The following is a 21,568-nucleotide window of genomic DNA, read 5'->3' as shown; positions in this document are numbered from 1 at the left end:
ACATTTAGGGGGGCCACAAGGGGGTCCAAAATTGTTGTCACACTGCCCCCCCCCCCCCCCCCCCCCTGTAGGGCAGCCAGGTCAGACATGGAAGGTACCTCTCAGTCTCTGTTATAGTAGAGGTTGCCTCCTGTTCTCGTTTCCTCCTCTTTCTCTCAGCAATGCACCGGAATGCCCTGCTGGGACGTCACAGTGTTAACGGGGTCAGGGCTCAGAAGTGAGGGGCTGGGTTTGTGAGTGCAGTGTTAGAAGGCGTTAGTGAGCGGGGATCCACGCCACAGAGAATTAGCCATCACAGGGTTAGCACTGGTTAGTGGCTAGTGGGTTAGAGCCAGCAGCACAGGTGCTTGTTGTACACTACACACACACACACACACACACACACACACACACACACACACACACACACTGCAAACCCACACATAAGGATACCACCAAGCCACCAATCAGAGACCAAGAGGAGCAGAGGTCAGACAGACACGGAGCCACAGAGGTGAAGTACACAGGAAACTAGCAATTGTGTTTGTGTGTGTGTACCTCCTAAATGGATATATGTTGTGACAGGGTGCCAAAAAGAGTAACCATCATGTGTGACAGACGCTATCCATGTTCTACTCACTGGGGTCAATCACTGCCTGTCAGACAGATGATGAGAGCTGTCTGTGTGTGTGTGTGTGTGTGTGTGTGTGTGTTTGTTGCCTACTGTGCATAAACTAGACTGCTGTATGCTGTGGTATAAACTAATAACTACTAATGAGGATTATAAAACAAATTACTTCACAACCTGTTCTATGAATACTGGACAGTGCACAATTTAGAAATAAGGCACAAAAGACTGTGCTATGTGCTGAATATAGTTACAAGTAAATTGCGTTGTTTGGCCCGAAGTCAACCCATTTACCAGTGACAGAATTCAGCACATCGCACGGTCTCGAGTGCTTTATTGCTTTAATAAAACAGTTACCAACATTAAAATAACATTACATTTAACTTGTTTAGTATAGTCCGTTTGTAACTCCACTTACTACTCGTAGCTGTATAGTCTGTTTGTTTGTGTTGGTCTTGGCTAGCTTAATGTTCCTGTTGGTAGCTAGCTAGCAGTCACTCACAGCACCGCCAGTAAAAGGGGAAAGCCCCACATGCCTACAATATAATGTTTTTCTATGTAGTGAGAACGCTCGGGAGCAGGCAATGTTGAGAAGTAATCTTTAAACGTGTTGCCCTTTTCTTAAATCTAGCTTTGTAATTAACTAAAACAAGGAGACAACAAGAAAATTGCATTCGAAAAAGGTGACGTTTTTGCTGTGAGCCAATGGGGTAACCTAGGTAACCACCGGTTGTTTTCCCCACAGGCGGGTGCGGGTGCGGGTGCAACGTTATATCTAATAACAACTGGGACTATGCTAGCTAAACTGGATAACTAGCTAGCCTACAGCTAGCCTAGTTATGTCTGCTAACGCTCTGTACATTGCCATGTATGGTCCATCCACTAAAAAAGTGTTCTGTGTCGCCTGGTGCACCACTCCGGCAGAAAAGAGGAAGAGAATGGATACTGTCCCTGGAGAGAATGTACCAGGCGACATGGGACACTTTTATAGTGGATGCACAATAAATGGCAATGTACAGATTAATGTGAACAAAACATCTTAAAAGGTAGCAGACATAACTAAATAAGCTATAAGCTAGCTAGCTAGTTTAGCTAGCATAGCGACAATTGTTCGTTATAAGTATAGAAATAACAACCAGCGTTTTTCCCTAACAACATTGCCCAACAAATTGACAACCGGTTTCTGTCCGGACTCTTTCCTCGTAAGGAATAATTAAATAGTATGAATTGAATTATCAAGATAACGTTAATGAAAATGTGTCATTTATTTACATGATATATGTTGGTAACTGTTTTTTAGAAGCAGTAAGGCACTCGAGACCGTGCTATGTGCAGAATACAGTCAGAGTTAAATGGGTTGACTGGCCCGTCGCTTCGCATCGGGCTGAACAACAGCATTTACCTGCAAATAGCATTGTCTCTTGTGCCTTATTGCTTAATTATGAAATGTAATCTATTCACTCTCAATACGTCCCAAATGGGAACCTATTTCCTTTATAGTACTCTACTTTTGACCAAGGTAGTGCCCTATATAGGGAATAGGGTGTCAGTTGGGATCCACTTCTATCTAGACGGGGACCACTAAAACAATGAGTGGCATAATGTCCTTTTCTTTGGACCACCTACAATGTGTACTTTTCATTACACTTATGCACTTGTGTATTATACAATATTGCGTAACTACAGTCAGCCTATATTGCTCTAGGCAATTCTATGTTCCTTCCGAATGCATCCTTTTGAAGAGACAGTTGTCCTTTTGTTGCACCGAATGAACTGACGAAGCCAAACTTAAAACAACGTCAGTGTGGAGAGGGGTGTGTGCGTGTGTGTGTGTGTGTGTGTGTGTGTGCGTGTGTGTGTGTGAGTCATGACCCTGGCTACAGAGGAACAGAACACTACACTACCATCTCTAGTGTGACTCATTGTGCTACAGTACTGTGTCTTTTATGTTCTGCCTTGTTGATCCGTAGATTAATACAATTTAATACTAGCTATACTGTTATAGTGAGAATTCAATCTGTACTTATTACCAATTTAGACCTATTGTGCAGAATATGTATTGTTCATTCATTGGAGCTTTGGATACTGTTGATGTTTTTCCGTAACATTGAACACTCAGTCCAGCAGGGGGGGTTAAGAGGGGTTAATAAGGATAAAGGATACAGTGGTTAATAGCACACAGGGAGACATAGCCAAGAGTTTAACAGTGAGTTGTCTGAGGGGCACAGAGAAGGAGTGAGAGAAAGAGAGAGTTACTCACGATATACTGTAGGCGCAGGAGTTGGTGCAGGCCGTGTGGAGGAAGGGGAGGAAAGAGAGGAGAAACAAGTTAAGACACTTTAGTAATAAATAAAGAACTTGACAGAGAGATTTACAGTTGGGAGAGCTAGCTGTCAATCATATGATATTCCAGTCAAGGACACTGTGTGCATCACACATGGCACCCTATTCCCTATATAGTGCACTACTTTTCACCAGAGCCCTATGGGCCCTGGACAAAAGTACTGCACTATATAGGGGATATAGTGCAGGGCCTCCATGGGGAGTATGAGGGGGGGAAAAATGACGCAGAGGGAGGGGGGACAGCGACAGATGGAGAAGAAGAATAAACAAAGACGTTGACAGATGTGCACAGAGAGGGAGCGATGGAGAGAGAGAGAGCGTGGGATCCAGGGGGACGCTAGATAGCAGAGTAGTGGAGTGAGAGAGGGAGCAGGGAGAATGACAGTGGCGTCCTGGGAGCGCAGGGTGTGTGTGGGCCGTAATTACTAGTTCAACCAGACAGGTGATAATTAAGCAGTCAGCAGTGTGTGTGTGTGTGTGTGTGTGTGTGTGTGTGTGTGTGTGTGTGTGTGTGTGTGTGTCTCGTGTGTGTATGTGTGTAGAATAATGAACCTGCTCATGCAACACACAGTGCCCAAGGTCTGAAGGCCTTGCACAGTCATTAGCCCTTCTGTACTGCATGACAGAGCCTCTCTCAAACTACTGGCCCCCAACTGTGTCCAGGGTAGAGCCATGTGAAGGAGTCGAAACGTCCCAAATGGCACCCTTTTCCCTTCATAGAGCACTATATACTGTTGGGAATCCGGTGCATATTTGGGAGGCGCTCTGAACTCTCATCTATCTTTAGATCTGTGTTGAGAACACAGAACTCTTGAGGAAGACATGTCATGTTCGTTAGCAGTGTGCTATATCTGGACTGGGCGTATCCTATACTCACGCCTGCATTGTTGTGGTTGCCGTCTGGAAGCTGAACATATTCTCTTTGGGGAACCAGCTATTAGGGTTGTCCTCTACATACCAAGGAAACAAAGCAGCAGTTTAGCCCACAACATAAGACTTCAACTGTTGTTCTCTCTCAGAAGTTACCATGCTTCATACAATGTTAGAGCTGAGATCCGTATTAGGGGAAACAGTGCCACTGGACACCACGGTAGATTTGTTATTGTTTTTGTTTATCAAACCAGGGGTTCTCAAACTTTTTCGGGGCCTGGGACCCCTTTTTTGATAGCAAATTAGTCAGGTACCCCCTCTAACCAAGTCTTCGGCCCTGGGAAAGAACATTATAAAGGCTCGCCTCTTGGCATCGGAGAGAAAATGATGCAGTTTTCAAGCCAATTTCCTGCAATTTTACACATTTTGTCATGGGGCAGAGATTTTGGGTTGTTGCAGCTTACCGTTAATATCCTGCAATTCTACACATTTTTCCATGAGGCAGATAGAAAACTTCAGTGTTTTAAAGCTTAAAATACAGTGGATTTATGAAAAATAAAGATTGTTGGGGAATACAAGAAGAAAAATCTATAATTGGTGTACTGTGGATATCAAAATCCCTGTGAGCCTCCCAGGCCCATGTTAACCCAGGGTGAAGAACATAAATTATAGATTAATAATATTACATTGTATTGTATCACTCACTCTACACTTATTCCATAGATCCCTTGGCCAAAATGTGTTTAATCTGTTGTTAGTAATATTCATTAAAAAAATATGAGTTTATATTTTTACAGTATATACACACATATATGTTATATAGTACCAGTCAAAAGTTTGGTCACACCTACTCATTCAAGGGTTTTTCTTTATTTTGACTAGTTTCTACGTTGTAGAATAATAGTCAAGACATCAAAACTATGAAATAAGATATATGGAATCATGTAGTAACCAAACAAATGTTAAACAAATAAAAATCTATTTTCTATTTGAGATTCTTCAAAGTAGCCCCCCTTTGCCTTGATGACAGCTTTGCACACTCTTGCAATTATCTCAACCAGCTTCATGAGGAATGCTTTTCCTTGAAGGAATTCCCACATATGCTGAGGACTTGTTAGCTGCTTTTAGCTCACTCTGTGGTCCAACTCATCCCAAACCATCTCCATTGGGTTGATGTCGGGTGATTGTGGAGGCCATACTCTTCTTTTTATTGGTGTCCTTTAGTAGTGGTTTCATTGCAGCAATTTGACCATGAAGGCCTGATTCACACAGTCTCCTCTGAACTGTTGATGTTGAGATGTGTCTGTTACTTGAACTCTGTGAAGCATTTATTTGGCCTGCAATCTGAGGTGCAGTTAACTCTAATGAACTTATCCTCTGCAGCAGGTAACAGCAGGTAACTCTGGGTCTTCATGAGAGCCAGTTTCATCATGTGCTTGATGGTTTTTGCGACTGCACTTGTTTAACATTTTCTGGGTTACTACATGATTCCCTATGTGTTATTTCATAGTTTTGATGCCTTCACTATTATTCTATAGTAAAAATAAAGAAAAACCCTTGAATGAGTAGGTGTGATTGAGATTTAGCTGCAGGCCCCCTGCAGTACCTCCGCGGGCCCCACTATTTGAAGTAACATAATTGATGTTGTAATATTACAAACGTACATGGCAGTTTCACCGATACGGATTCCAACCTCAAGTGCTTTGCGTTTGAGAAAAACATTCTGTTGCAAATTAATCTTATCATAGTGGACAAGGGAGGGAGATAAAGAGATATAAAGACACCTAAGGCCCCACTCCCCTCCGTTCTTCCATCCTACCCCTCCTCCTCACCTCTCTCCTCAGCAGAGCCTTGTCTGTCTCTGTCTCGGTCCTCGCTGTACATCCTCTCCAGCTTCTTCCTTTGTTTGCCTCCGTCGTGCGGGGACGTCTCCAGATCCAGGGAGCGCTGGCTCTGACATGGGGCCCTGATGCAGGTCACACACTCTGGGGTGCAGTCCTCCCGCGAGCCCCCCCTCCGCACCCCCCAGTCCCGGATGTTATGGGCGCTCCCCGAGCTCTGTAGGGGCTGGGACTGGGACCTGTGGTTCTGTGGGCCATGGTTATGGTTGCCACGGTGATGGTTGCCACCACCGCCGCCGCGTTGGTATTTGCTGCCTGGTGGTTGTGGATTGGAGTACGAGGGCTGGTTGGAGGAGGGAGGAGGGGACAGGGGCTGCTTCAGCACCTCCAGCTCCAGGCTCTCCTCGCTGCCTCGGCCCCCTAGCATGCCTCCCTCCCTGGTGATGGTGTAGACCCGCTGGGCAGCTGGCTTCAGGCCCGTCAGACTTCCCTCAGTGGACCTGGGAGGCGGCTGCTGCTCCTCAAAGGAGAAGCTGCGCTCCGCTGAGAGCCCTGCTGAGAGCCTGCACTTGGAGGGTCCTGTGGGCTGCAAACTGTCTGGCTGCAGGGTGCTGGGCTGGGGCTGGAGACTGCTGGGCTGGGGATCCAGGGTGCTGGGCTGTGACTGGAGACTGTGGGCCTGGGGCTGATTCTGAGGGTGCAGGTTGTTGTGGAGACGACTGAGGTCAGGGGAGTCTGTGTCTTGGCCGATAAAGGTATCAGACAGCAGGTGATCTGGAGAGAGAGGGGGGGGGGGGTGATGAGCTGTTCGTCTTGTGCTCTCAAGGCCTTGGCAACATTTGAGCAAACATCAGGGAGCCAAGAAAGCTTTTGGGAGATGAGAGGGGGAATGAGATGTGAAGAGATGGATGACGGAGAAGGGGAATTGGGAGGGATTCTGAGAGGATAAGTTGAAGGATAGAAGGGGTTTGGCAGACTTGCCCAGTCCTGGGCCTTGGGAAGATACACCCTCTCACAGTAAAATATGCCAGATATAATGTGGTCAAATTTCCAGAGCATTCTCTGCTTCTAACTGCTATACAGTGAGATGAGCGGAAGGCCGGGTGATGTGGAAAGTTACACGAAAGATGAAGCCATGTGATGAGGAAAGTCATAGGAAATGTCAAGCCATGTAACGAGGAAAGCTCTGGAATGTACTAGATGAGGTTGAGATGTAGGATACCAAATGAGGCTGGGCACAGGTGAAGAGGTTGCCTACCTGAGCCGGCCCGGTTCTCAGGGTGTGCGTGAGACAGGTAATCTCCAAAAGCTCTGGCTGCTCTGCAAAAAGAAGCACAACACAACACTGATTAGCACTGGATCACTGGCAGCCTGCCTGCCTGCCTCTCACCGTGAGCCTTCCTGCTAACTCCAACTGAGAGTGATTCACTATTCCAAGGCGTCTCCTACTCAGTAGCGAGCTACGTCCCAAATAGCTTCAGATTCCCTATCGTGTACTACTTTTGACCAGGGCCCATAGGGTTCTGGTTAAAAGTAGTGCGCTTTAATAGGAAATAGGGTTCCATTTGCGACGCAAGCAATGTTCCATGATCGTCTTGCGCAATCATTGATTAACCTGAACATTTGTCTCATTGACTTGGCTTTACTCTGATTTCCCTATGGAACTGTCTTCTTAAGCCGAAACTACTCGAGAAGGTCACTTCACGCTGCTAGTCTATCTATACATCGCAAAAATGTTCATGGCACGTGTCCGACACAGTGGCCATTATTCTCTCCTACAGAAGGTGAAATCCAATTTGCAGTGTCCCAGACAGGTTTGATATGATTCCTCACACCTGCACACACATATACACAAATACACACACACACAGACAAGCACAGACACACACATAAATGCACACACACAAACACACGTAGTCGCGTGGGGAGCACTGGGCAAGGAGAGTTAGAAGAGGGACGTGGGAGGCTGAGCATGTACATGAATTCAATCGTTACCTTCGTAAAACTTAAAAGCACTCCTTTACACATGTCACAAATTCAATCTCCCCTACGGTTTCCTAGCGTGGGTCTGGGGATAGATTTGCAATATGAAACAAAAGCCGCGTGCAATTCTCTTCTCCAGGTTTAATACTACCTAATGCGATCTGCCATGTACTGTACCACGCACAGTAGCATGGTCATTTCATTCGGTTTTAGACTTCTGTGACAAATGTGTCTTCCATATGGCACCCTACAGTATTTCCAAACAGCGCACTACTTTTCACCAGGGGCCACGGGGCTTTGGTCAGAGGTAGTGGACCTATATAGGGAATAGGGTGCCATTTGGGACACAAACAGAGGCGTACGTTTCCCTTCCAACTGGCCAACTTGGAATGTGAACAGTGCTTCAGAGATGGTCTTCTGAAGGCTGTAAACTGTGAGGACTTTTTATTCCAGCTCAGTGCTAAACTACCAGATTGAACTAAAAATCAAGACCATTGTTGAGTTAGGTTTTAAGTGCTGGGCAGGAACAAAAGCCTGCACAATCTGCGGCTCCATGACCAACCCTCTGACAAAGGGTTTCATTCGGAACATATTTATGAATACTTAAAACCTAATAGGGTGGGTTATGAAATATTACCATACATTTCATTTTAATTCTTCAACATAAATTTTTTTTAAATCCTTTTCCCAATTCCCTTTCCCTTAAAATGTGGAGTGAATGTGGAAATGTTTTATTTAGTGGCTAGAGCTATTGTTCTTGCTCTCTTAAATTGGCAACAGAAAAAAAACATGGCCAGCAGTACGAAGTGGTTTAATACTGGTAATTAGATAAACTCTCGAACGCAAACACATTTCTACAAACACATTTCTAAGCACGCCCACATAGCTATGCAGACTGCACATAAGAGACACAGAGGATATAGGCTAACACAAGTAGAGCATGTGCGCACATATTTACACACATATGACACGCATGCGTGCGAGCACACACACACACACACACACACACACACACACACACACACACACACACCTACATAGATACACAGGGCTATAATCCTCCCCCCAGTCAGTGGTGCTGGCTGGCGTTGTGCAGTCTGTACACATCTCCGGGGGATGCTGCTATGAAATGGGATTGCTTTGTTGTTGTAGCCACGGCCCTCTCCCTGCTACAACACACACACTCAAACTAATTAAATATGAGGCAGCACGTGTAGCAGCTCTCTCCCTGAAAACGCAGGTTGGCATTTATTGGGATGACTCATGTACTGGAGGCAGCTCTGTAATCACTAGCTGGCACAGGCACAAAGTCATAAAATCAGATTTTAAACCTCACTTAACCTTAACCACACTGCTAACCTTATGCCTAACCTTAACCGCACTGCTAACCTTATGACTAACCCTAACCACACTGCTAATGTTATGCCTAACCCTTACCACACTGCTAATTTTATGCCTAACCCTAACCACACTGCTAACCTTATGCTTAACACTAACCTTAACCACACTGCTAACCTTATGCCTAACCCTAACCTCACTGCTAACCTTATGCCTAACCCTAACCTTAACCACACTGCTAACCTTATGCCTAACCCTCACCACACTGCTAACCTTATGCCTAACCCTAACCACACTGCTAATGTTATGCCTAACCCTTACCACACTGCTAATTTTATGCCTAACCCTAACCTTAACCTTACTGCTAACCTTATGCCTAACCTAACCTTAAATGAAGACCAAAAAGCTAATTTGTGTTTTCATAAATGTTTTCGATATATAGGCTAGCTAATTTTGACTCTGCAGCTGGCACATCTAGTGGAAATCGCTTCATCCCAATAAACAACAACCTGCCCTGAAAAGTCCCAGTAACTGATAGAGAGAGGGAGAGGAGAGAATGCTATCATCCCTTATCTCTCTGGCTCCACTCCTTCCTATACACATTCTAAAGGGATGTGTGTAAAAGGTAATGGGGATGACAAAACACATTCACAACAACCACTTCCAGAGGACAAACTAGCTAGTGGCATGGAGCCAATCTCTTTGTGGCACTACAAAGGTCCAATACAACACCAACTGATATCGCCCTGTTCCTAGCTCACCTTGGATTGCAATCATGCATATTGAAGTAAGAAAGTGGAGAAGATTATTTAAGAAAAGTGATGTAAACCCAAATTGCATGTTCTGTGAAAGCAGAGTAAATGCCTTTGTTTTAGTCTGTGGTGCTGTAATGTATAGGGAAGTAAACACACTCAAGTATACAGTGGTGTGGTGCAATGTAAATACATTATACTGATGTGTATGCAGAGGGCTGTGACGACAAAATGCATTGGGGCCTAGAGGACATGAGTAGGGTAACCTGACCAGGAAAAACTACAGGCCCTAGTTATAAGCCCAGAGTTGTTCCTCATCAGGTAATCAGGAAGGAATCCTGGCCCTTAGACACGAAGAAAGTAAAGTTCAGCTCAATGAGGTAGTGCCTGAAGTCACTGTCTGAAGCCTCTTTCCCCTATCTGTGTCAAAAAGCCAGCCTTTGGTGTTCTGGCCCTGGGTGTCTTAGTGAAATCATGAGTGTAGCCCAGTTACTGGGTGTCTCATCGACACCAAACCGGGCTCTTTTATAATGTGTTAGAGTCATTTGGGAAAGAGGGGCACAGAGTGTTCCTGCTCAGCCACTGAGTCTCATCACAGATCTCCTAACTGAGAGGATGACCTCTTTATGAGACACCCTATGTATCTCCCTCTCCCCATCTTTCTTACCTTCCCTCTCTCTCTCCATCCCCCCCCCTCTCTCTCTCTCCATCCCCCCCTCTCTCCCCCCCCCCTCTCTCTCTCTCTCTCTCTCTCTCTCCATCCCCCCTCTCTCTCTCTCTCTCTCTCCATCCCCCCTCTCTCTCTCTCTCGCCTTTCCCTCTATCTCCCTCAGTCCCTCTCTCTCTCGCCTTCTCTTCTCGACTCTGTTCTCTCTCCAATACAAATACATCCAATTCAGTGAAATGACAAGATGACACAACAAATATCAAGTTGGCCACTTAGTTTCTTGTCCCCAATTAATTGCTCTCTCTCTCTCTCTCTCTCTCTCTCTCTCTCTCAAATGGAAATCTCTAATTTGGCAGGCCATCTAAGTACCTGCTGGCCGCTTTCTCCGTTTCACTCTCTACACTGCGGTTCTTAGGCGATTAAATTGATGTTTATCAGAGTCCGTAAAAATGATTGCTTCGTAATTGGATTAAACAACAACAACAAATGTAGGAAATCACTGGGTAGTTAACGCCAAGTAAGCATAATCAGTATTTTGACCACATGCAGACAGTCTCAGCCTACGGCACCATGTTCCCTACATAGTGCACTAGGTTTGACCAGGGCCTCTATTGGGAACAGGGTGCCATTTGGAACGTAACCTCAGCCCTACTTTGCATAACATGATGAGTTATGCTGAGCGCGAGCGCCGTAGCCCGGGCCAGCCGCTGAGTGTGCAGTGTTAGTTTCTGACCTGCTGTGTCCTGCGTTCCATTCGGCTGTTCCGTCTGCCGTTGGCGCAACAGTAACATGGGCGTAATTACTCAGATCACTGAGGCCCAGGCAGCCTCCACTGTACAGTATCACTGTCTCCCTGTGCCATTCCAGTCCAGGCTCCCTCTACAGGCTGTACTCAGAGTAATTACAGCAGCCAGATACCACAGACACATCCCCTCTGCACTGTAATCCCTGCCATACAGAGAGGGGGGTGATAGGGAGTGAGAGAGAGAGAGAGAGAGAGAGAGAGCACCCACTCTATTATCATCTGGGAGACCTAATCTAAAGTATTTGTCCTCTCTGGATATCGCTCTGTGTCCCTCTGACTGCCTAAGAGCACAGAGAGAAAATTGAACACAGGTTGGGTGAAAAGGCTGGTGGATTAATTAAGATACATTAGTACGGAGATGGCCTGAGATTCAGACAATAAATTCTAGGTGTCAGGCAGACAATTACCTCTCTGTCAGAAGTGGCTGTCGGTTCAGCACTAGGGCAGCGTGTGACTGTGTAATACAAAGATTGCGTCCGAACTGGCAACCTAGTCCCTACGTAGTGTGCTACTTTTGACTAAAGGGCTCTAGTCAAAAGTCGTTGACTATATAGGGAATAAGGTGCCAGTTTGGACACACTCACCCCAACGCCAATGTACAATATCCTAATGGAATACAGCAAGAGGCTGCTGAACCAGCTATTCCTCATATCAATGCCATGGCACCAGATGCGTTTCAGGCCTGTAATGTGGATGTCGAATAATTAGGAGAGAAGCCAAGATGAGCTGTAATAACCAGAAAGGGCTAATCGTGACTGTAAAGGAGCGAACCTCCACTGTGCTCTCTCTGCTGTGTTCAGCAATACAGTCACTGGCCAGCGCTGCTCTGCAAGTGGCCACGCAATACATTCTGCCTGGTATGATGAGTAGAGCCATGAAATGACATTGTACAACAGATGAAACAATTTCGTCAACACTTCTGGAGTTCTATTGACTTGCATAGCCAGAGAAAGCTAACTTCAATCCGCCTGCAATAATTGTCCTCCTAATTCTACTAAAATACCCAGTGTAGCCAAGTATACACTTATTCTAATGTTACCAGGCCAGATACATCAATATTTTGTTCCAGTGTATTTTTAGGTACACATATCAGTCCATTTACCTTGAGGGCATAAATATACCTCTTGGCTGAAACCACCCTCAGTCCTGTGTCCAGCGACCATCCAGTCCAGCCATGCAAGATGAATAATAGAACATACCAGAATAAAGAAGTAGACTGTATCCTGTCTGTGTCCTTACCTTGTTACCCATTTTACCTTTATTCTAGCAGTAAATAAGATATGTCGTAAGATATGTCCTGGGTAACACGGGGTAATTGTCAGAACAAGTTGGTCCATGTTTGCTACATGGAAATAGTGACCTTCAATGTTTAGTCGCTGGCGCTGGAGACCAATCAGCCAGTGATTGTGATTCTGAGGCAGAAGTGATGTAAAACCACATTGATGGATTTTATAGTCTATCTACAGGTTGGTAAAAAAAAATCCATAACTCATGGAAATTATACCATCATAGTGTTTAAAGTGAACACTAAAGTTAAGGGTGATTGCTTTCTGAAGAGTCTGGAACACGTCTCGAAATCTGTCATAGAAAAAGTGGAAAACACAGCTCATGGGCTTCAGTCCAATAATATGTGTCTTTGATAATGTGATCAGTTTGATTGACAGTGTGTGTTAGAGAGACAGAAAGACTAAGATGAGAAACAGAGAAGGAGAGAGTGTGTGAGACAGAAAGAGATTGTGTGTGCAGGTATGTGAGAGAGAGGGAGATAGATTTTTATTTGACCTTTATTTAACTAGTTAAGAACAAATTCTTATTTTCAATGACGGCCTAGTGGGTTAACTGCCTGTTCAGGGGCAGAACGACGACCTTGTCAGCTCGGGGATTTGAACTTGCAACCTTTTGGTTACTAGTCCAATGCTCTAACCACTAGGCTACCCTGCTGCCCCAAGAGGGAGGGTAGCCTAGATAGAGTGAGTGTGTGTATGACAGAGCGTAACAGAAAGAGAATAAAAAAGTGTGTGTGTGTGTAAGTGGTTGAGGCTGTGTAAGTGGATGTAAAGGTCAGTATGTTTCACTCTGTGATGTGAGAGAGAGAGAGAGAGAGAGAGAGAGAGAGAGAGAGAGAGAGAGAGAGAGAGAGAGAGAGAGAGAGAGAGAGAGAGAGAGAGAGAGAGAGAGTAAAATAAAATACATTTTCTGGCACACCATAGATGCCAGAGCCTGTTGGTTGGAAAGCTTAAAAATTATGGAAACTTTTTAGAAATGTGTTGTTGCCTACATGCTATATGCCATTTAGAAATCAAGCGTTTAGGATTCAATTCTGTGTGCAGTTGATTGGTAGCATTTCATATGCCTTTTCATATCAGATCACACACTCACACATATAGGGTTCTTCAGCTTGTTCCCATAGGTGAACCCTTTTTGGTGCTAGCTAGAAGCCTTTGCTTCTACCTAGCACCCTAGAACCCTTTATGTAGGGTTCTACATAGAACCCCCTGTATATGGTTCTACCTAGAACCCTTTATGACGGGTTCTGCCTAGAACCCTATATGATATGAAGGGTTCTACCAATAACAATTTTATCATATAAAGGTTCTTCCTAGAACCCTCTATGAAGGGTTCTACAGAGAACCCTTTTATCTTTGGCGGGTTCTTCCTATAACCCTCTATGAATGGTTCCACCAGCCTTATTAGCCTTTAATTTAAAATTATTTCTGACAATACATTACATATATCATAATGCCTTTCTTTGAGGGCCAAGTTATACCCATAACACAGTGGTGTTAGGAAACTCTTGGTTTAGAGGCCACATCAGGCCTGCAAATCACATTATGCTGGCTTGCAAAGGGATGTGAAATTCCTATTGGAATCCAGACAGAGTTAGGATATCCAACAAGTGGAATTTTTAAACACCTGCAACCTGCATAGAGAATGATTGCCAGGGTAGAGAAGACTGAATACTGAGACTACCTCAATCATCTATACTATGAACAAATTGGATTAGTTTTGAAAAAAGATATGCTATTTATCTTTGTGTAGCATAAAATGAATCAATCAATGTACATGCAAAAACACAGATATTAAAAACTATTATGAAAATCACTGTGCAATAGAGCATGCTGGGAAATATGATAAATGCTTCTATGTAGAACCCTTCTTGCCTTCCAAACAATCCTTCTTGCCTGCCAAAATAATCATCAAATAACCCTTTCTTCCAAAAACGGTTCTTAGGATGTAAAATGTTCTTGGTAGAACCCTTTGCCTTACAAAGAACCATTGTCTTCCAAAATGGGTTCTTCAGATCAAAACGGTTATTGGTAGAAGCCTATCCCTGTGCAAATAACCCTTTGTAACCCTTTTTTCTAGGAGTGTAAATAATCAAAATATGTTAAATACCATTACCCCATCTTAGCTAATGGGCATTAAGAAGCTTGATAGTACAAAGGGTACTGCTTGAGTTACAACACAATAGCCTACAGTAGATAAATGGGTGATTTTGCAATTATGGGCATATGTAACATATTTTTTTTTTTTTAAACGCATTAACAGAAATCATTTTTTCATTTTGTCAGGAACCATAAACTGGTAATGCCTGTGACCATTTTATTTGACAATACATGGACTTTACTCCATTTTCCTCTGTTTCCCTCTGCACATGTCATTACCACTGCATTGTAAAACATTCAATTTTAGTTTAAAACTGATTGAAAAACATCATGGGTTTTTGGATTATTTGGTTTATCTAGCTATGGGATTTGGTACCACCACATTTATAAATAATTATTTTAATACCTTAATCCATAAATATGGGCCTTTGCTGGCTGTGCTTGTATACCTGCACGGAGGCTACCATCAACAATGTAATTTATTGTTCAAATTATTATATCATTTTTACATTAGTTATATTGGGAACAACTACTTGATGTAGACAGATGTGTGATATTTAATGTTTACATGTATTTTTTCTTAAGAAATATGTGTACATTAAGGTGGTAATGACCGTGTGGCAGTAATACATTGCATTAGTTGTTTAAAATAAGTGAGTGGAAAATCGATATCTAAAATATCATTGACTGCTACAAAGACAGTAAAATATCATTTACTAAGCACTATTGAGCAGGGGTATACACATTTTATACTAAAGGTATACAAATAGTCGCTACTTTGTAATGGTAATAATCTGGAAATCGTCATTACCGACACATTTTGTGGTGGTAATGACAGTGTTGGTAATGACAATTTGCAACATTTATGGATTTACCTGCCAGGTTATGAGGTTTACTTGGTTATATATGATCAGCTATCATTTGATAAATTCCAACCACAACCTAATGAAACGTTTTCTTTCAAATAGAGGATCATCTAGATGAGTTAGAGCCTTTGCTGTAATGACTCAGAATATTCTCGGATCTTGACATATTCAAAGTGACTTTTCTTGAAGATGGAGACATAATATAATACACTCTCCATGGCATATCCTTGTTCTCCAAGGTCAGTTCCCAGTTCATGTGTGACTTAAGATAAAAGCACTATAATGTATCATTTTGCTCAGAGTAATGGTAATGACATACAATTGTGGGACAACTGTATGTTGTAGAAAACATATATATATTTAGGACTTATGACACATAACAAATCTCTATAGCTTTCATTTATTTGACTCCTTTTCTAACCAGGTGAATGAAATATTTACAAATGATCATCATTTTCATGTTGAAATACATAGCAGAAGATCAAAGGTCAGGGTGTGGGACAATTGCCTTCTCAATGCGAAACAGTGGAACACAGGAATAAAAGACTTTTGAAAATGACATATTTGAAAAATGAACAAGACGTTTAAGCTTATTTTAGTGTCAACTTATATGTGTAAAAGAAAACACTTTTTTCTTAACCCAGTTGCAAAATCGCCCGAATAAGGAGTATAGCCTACAAATAAATGTATCGGTTGTTTTACTAACTCTTTTTGCTCAAAGCATATCTGTTACAAATTCCCATGGCTGTCCAATGACTTGATAAAAGCCAGTATCATTGTAGCAAGCCCAATAAAAATAAAATACATTCGAGGAATATAAATGATAGGCTTGATATGATAGCAGATTTCTCCATGGAATGAAATAAATAATTGCAAATACTTTTGCAAAGCAGATATTTGATCACACAACCCCACAACAGCAAACAGTGAAACACATTGGATAGGCTATCGTTGATATATCATTGTAATATAGGTTTATAAAAGGTGTTTAGTTCGTTTGGAATTACTGTTTGAACAATAAAGCAGAGTCGCTATTCACCAACACGGCTACCCCAACAGTTATCAGCGCCGCAACATGCACCTGGTTCGACCCAGCCAGCTTCGGAGGAGCCCCCGGCCAGGCACTCACCTAACTTTTGCGGTCACAGAAGATATTGCATCGTTCCTTAAAGTCTTCCTTTTGGACACTGCAGTTCCCATGCTGAAGTGGAAACGACACGAGAAAAAAGCCAGACCATTACACTGATGGGCGATCAGATATGAAGGAAATAAAAGCTCGTTGAAAACACCGAGGTAAAGCGGAACCACGGCAAATGGGAAAACTCCCCCTTTACCCTGAGTTGTAAAAAAAAAAAGAACCAGTTTTGTAATTTCATAGCCTACTTAATTACGTTCAATCTAAAAAAAAATCTCTTGGTAACTATGGAAAGCTTGTGGTGTGTGACTGCGAGCGCAACAACAGCGCTGGTGACTCAGAGAGCAGAAAACGTGCCCGGCTCGTAGCGCGCGGCTGCTTGCGTGCGCCTCGTGCTGTACTCCTTTATCATACCCCCACTAGTGGTGAAAAGGTTTCCACTAGTTAATACAACGAACAAGTCAAAACTGGCTATATCGTACAAATTCCCCCCAAAATGTTTCGCTTTTCCCCCTTAATTTAAGATTTGTGTTAGGGATAATGTTAGCAGTGTGGTTAAAGTTAGGGTTAAGGTTAGGTTTAAAATCTGATTTTAAGAAGAGAAATTGTAGAAATAGGCGGGGTTTATGACTTTGTGGTTGTGGTAACTAGTGACGACCACGCTTCAGTTGAATCAGTTAGTTTCTTGACATGCAGTATTTTGAGGACTGCCTTGTAAGAAGCAATATTTGTTGCACCCGTGAGGGAGAATGCCATACCAATTGAACTCCTATGGTGTTATAGTGCCCCATCAATGTAACATGTATAAGGGAACAGATTGGAGTGGCAGCAAGTCTTGAACCTTAAATGGTTGAGCATTTTTCCATGTCCTTTTGGTCTGTGTTACCCTGTAGTCGCTGCTAGTTTGGATGCCTTTGTTAGGCCATTAGAAATGCAAGTGATATAAAACAACACATTTTCATTAATATGCTGTAATGTGTAAACATTTACCTAGAAGCCAACCTGCTTGCACCAATCCACTGTAATTACAGTATAATACTCTGAAATACAAACCCTGCAATGAATTTCATTCATTCATTCCGGTTACGGTAGTATTTACTTTTTTATAGTATAATACAGTACATTTTCTGGTATTGTACTGTGTGTCACTACACAGTACTTGCTTTGATACCATATTTACATTACAGTAGGTGTACTGTAATGTGAAATACAGATTTTTACTTGCCACTGAGCTGCCTGTAAGCTACTGTCAAATTCACGATAGCCCCTTTACAATGAACCAGTAAACTGTGGGTAGGCTACTAGCAAAATTATTATTTCTAAAGATGAAGTAAGTCAGCCCTTGTCTCAAAGCAAGGCCTGAATCACCCATCTTGGTTACCTTGTCATCGTCATCAACACAGTATGTACAGAGGTGACATCATTGACGAAGCATACCCTCCTTCTGACGAAATTCTGTTGACAGATGTGGTTTAGTGCTGTGGACAACACCCCAAGCGCCAACAGCTATTTCAGCGCCATTGACAACTCCTACTCCTCTTGCCACAACAACAGCTCTTTCAGCACCACGGACAGCGTCTATGACAGAAACGCAGACTGTGACAACTGCAGTGCAATCCATTTACAATCTTTTCACCCCAAACAATACGAAGTAGAGATTCTCAAGCATAAGAATCCAGAACTTTTGTCATTGTCTGCGTCCGAAATGGCATCTTAGGGGCCTTGGTCAAAAGTAGTCCACTATAAAGCGGCCCTGGTCAGTGTAGGGAATATAGGGAATAGGGTGCATTTGGCACGCACCCTAGAACCTTTGTTAGGAAGGATGTCCAGATTCTTTGACAGCATTAGCAGCAGGGGTACAGCTGACTGACTCAGACAGGACCTGAATAGCTGTTATAGGGAATCTTTCACACCAGATAACAAAAAAACGATGTGTTTTGTTCGCCCATGATAAGCCAGATTTGAGTAATTTACATGTTGACTCAAAAGCTAGCTAACTAGGGACTACCCAGCAAATGTTATGAACACTGAATCCATCTGCTGGAGCTCGGTTCACCACCTGAAAAGCATCACTTAACTAATCAATTACTGTCTAATCAATTACTGTCCAAATATGAGAGTTGAATCAGGCTTAAGATTGAGTAACTGCTATTGTTTTAAGGAACAGAAATGGTCCCAGATGTGACCTTTACTTTAGCTCAATTCAGGTAAACATTATTTGTTGTTCATATTGCGTGTGTGTGTGTGTGTGTGTGTGTGTGTGTGTTGTGTGTGTGTGTGTGTGTGTGTGTGTGTGTGTGTGTGTGTGTGTGTGTGTGTGTGTGTGTGTGTGAGGGTTTATGCCATATTGCTACGGCACTGATATTATTCTGTCTCTATAATAATATAGGGGATAGAGTAAAGAAAAACTTCAGATAGCAAGGAAGAGAGGGGAGTGAGAGAGTGGAGCAGACAGGACAGAGAGAGGAGAACACAGAAGAACCATAGGAAGAGCGAGGGGAGGCCCACACAAGACAGACAGAGGAGCGTACAGGAGAACAGAGGGAGAGAGAACACATACGGCAAGGACCAAAGCAGCAAGGGCCAGATGATTTGGGTGTTAAGCAAACAGGTCCAAGTCAAGTTAAACTTGCCCACTATCCGCAGCAGCAATTTGGATTGCAGAAAAGAGCTTTCCAATAAAGCTGGTACCAAATTTTTCATTGGCTGGAATATTCTGTTAGCACAAATGATGCGTTTTGCTTTGCATGTCGCCAATTTGGGAAAGGAAAGAGATTGTTTAATAACCACCAGATGCCAAAATTGGAAGAGTGCTCTGGACACTTTCCATGAACATGAGGGCAAATCCTCACACACAAAAAATGTGCTTTCATGGCAATACTACACTGCCTGCACTACACATGGAAACATAGCAGAACAGTTACAAGTCGCAAATTTCAACGAAAAACAGAAAGAGGAGAATATCGATCCTCGACTTTGGCGATGTCTTTTACAAAATAGCCTCCAACACCCTACTCAACAAATTGGATGCAGTCTATCACAGTGCATTCCGTTTTGTCACCAAAGCCCCATATACTACCCACCACTGCGACCTGTACGCTCTCGTTGGCTGGCCCTCGCTTCATAATCGTCGCCAAACCCACTGGCTCCAGGTCATCTACAAGACCCTGCTAGGTAAAGTCCCGCCTTATCTCTGCTCGCTGGTCACCATAGCTGCACCCACCCGTAGCACGTGTTCCAGCAGGTATATCTCACTTGTCACCCCCAAAGCCAATTCCTCCTTTGGCCGCCTCTCCTTCCAGTTCTCTGCTGCCAATGACTGGAACGAACTACAAAAATCTCTGAAACTGGAAACACTTATCTTCCTCACTAGCTTTAAGCACAGCTGTCAGAGCAGCTCACAGATCACTGCACCTGTACATAGCCCATCTATAAATATCCAAAACAACTACCTCTTCACCTACTGTATTTACTTATTTTGCTCCTTTGCACCCCAGTATTTCTACTTTGCACACTCATCTGTCAAATCTACCATTCCAGTGTTTTAATTGCTATATTGTATTTACTTTATTGCCTTTACCTCCCTTATCTCACCTCATTTGCTCAAATTGTATATAGACTTGTTTTTCTACTGTATTATTGACTGTATGTTTGTTTTACTCCATGTGTAACTCTGTGTTGTTGAAGGTGTCGACCTGCTTTGCTTTATCTTGGCCAGGTCGCAGTTGTAAATGAGAACTTGTTCTCAACTTGCCTACCTGGTTAAATAAAGGTGAAATAAATAAATACAAATCTTAGAAGACTAGTAGCAATAGCAATTCTCCTCTGTAAACAAACCATCCCGTGGTAATAACGAAGCAGAAACAAGTAGCAATCGAGGTAATTTCCTTGAGGTTATGACATTTTTCAAAGTATTTAACCCTTTTCTTCAGTTGTAAAATCCATCATCCCACAGGCCCTACCTCTCTCCAACTTCACAAAATGAAATGGTTGGGTACTGCTCACAACAAAATAACAGTAACAATTGTCAAGAAAATTAAGGAATCTAAAATGCTTGCAGTAATGGCAGATGAAGCCAGGGTCAAACACATTGAACAGTTGGCAGTCTGTGTTAGGTATGTGACTCCAGAGGGTGTTCAAGCGTTTTTTTGGCATTAACAAGCTAAGGGGTTTTGATGCAAAGGCAATAACAGATTCAATTGAGCAACTGTTAACATCAAATTATATTCAAATGTGTGGCAAAACAATATGATGGTGCTTCAGTGATGAGTGGGGTAGTTGCTTCTGCATGTTTCTGTGAGAAACATCCGGAAGCAATTTATGCCCACTATTACGCTCATTAATTACATTTGGTATTGTGCCACACCTGCAAAGCCATTCCAGAAGCTAATGAATTCTTTGACATGTTGGAGGGAATGTTCTCTTTCTTTAGTGGAAGCCTTGTTAACCATCAGAAATTCAAAAAAGTACAGAAACAACTGGGTGTGCAGCAAGCTAAGCTTGTTCAGTTTTCTAACACCCGCTGGGCATGCCAGTTGTAGTCTGTCAATACAGTGTTGGAGAACTTTCCTTCTCTACTTCAGTGCCTGGCCACTGTTAATAGTGCCCTAGCTGTGGGCCTATTGGCAAAACTGTCAAAGTTCTCAACTGTCTATCTCCTTCTGTTGTTTAAAAGCCTTCTGGCCACCACTCCACAAGTTCCTCCAAAGGGAAACAGTTGACTTAGCCTATGCAGTCGACTACAAGGAAGCTGTGTGCGATGCTTTAGAAAAGCAAGCACAGAGATGAGACGGCCACGGAGTTGTACGAGAGAACAAAGTCCTTCTGTCAAATCAATGAAATCCCAGAGCCAGCTCATGCAGGAGGGTGAAGGAAAGAAAAACGCATGGACGGTTTTGTTATTGTGTGTCTGCATGTGGGGCACGTTCTGAGGTCAGCAACAGTACTAGTGAACACAAACTATGATTCCCTTGCA

General features: G+C 43.1%; 1 protein-coding gene across 4 annotated transcripts in view; it reads right to left on the bottom strand.

Annotated features, from left to right (window-relative positions):
• nsmfb (NMDA receptor synaptonuclear signaling and neuronal migration factor b) overlaps window positions 1-17,083 on the bottom strand; it is a 45,167-nt gene extending 28,084 nt beyond the window's left edge. For 2 of the 4 annotated variants that reach the window (XM_029716523.1, XM_029716524.1), the window contains exons 1-6: window positions 16,588-17,083; window positions 6,920-6,981; window positions 5,653-6,435; window positions 3,828-3,900; window positions 2,868-2,873; window positions 99-176 (exon numbers count right to left, since the gene is read on the bottom strand). In XM_029716523.1, the coding sequence (XP_029572383.1) occupies window positions 99-176; window positions 2,868-2,873; window positions 3,828-3,900; window positions 5,653-6,435; window positions 6,920-6,981; window positions 16,588-16,658 (1,073 nt within the window). In that variant the 5' untranslated portion in view covers window positions 16,659-17,083. The remainder of the gene's footprint in view (window positions 1-98; window positions 177-2,867; window positions 2,874-3,827; window positions 3,901-5,652; window positions 6,436-6,919; window positions 6,982-16,587) is intronic. The other 2 variants (XM_029716525.1, XM_029716526.1) reach the window with 1 other exon arrangement.
• Between the last annotated feature and the right edge of the window lie 4,485 nt (window positions 17,084-21,568).

Source organism: Salmo trutta, chromosome 27 (assembly GCF_901001165.1).
Source record: "Salmo trutta chromosome 27, fSalTru1.1, whole genome shotgun sequence".
In the NCBI taxonomy this organism is placed as follows: Eukaryota; Metazoa; Chordata; class Actinopteri; order Salmoniformes; family Salmonidae; genus Salmo; species Salmo trutta.
Note: the sequence above shows the minus strand (reverse complement) of the source record. Positions and strands in the feature narration are given on the sequence as shown.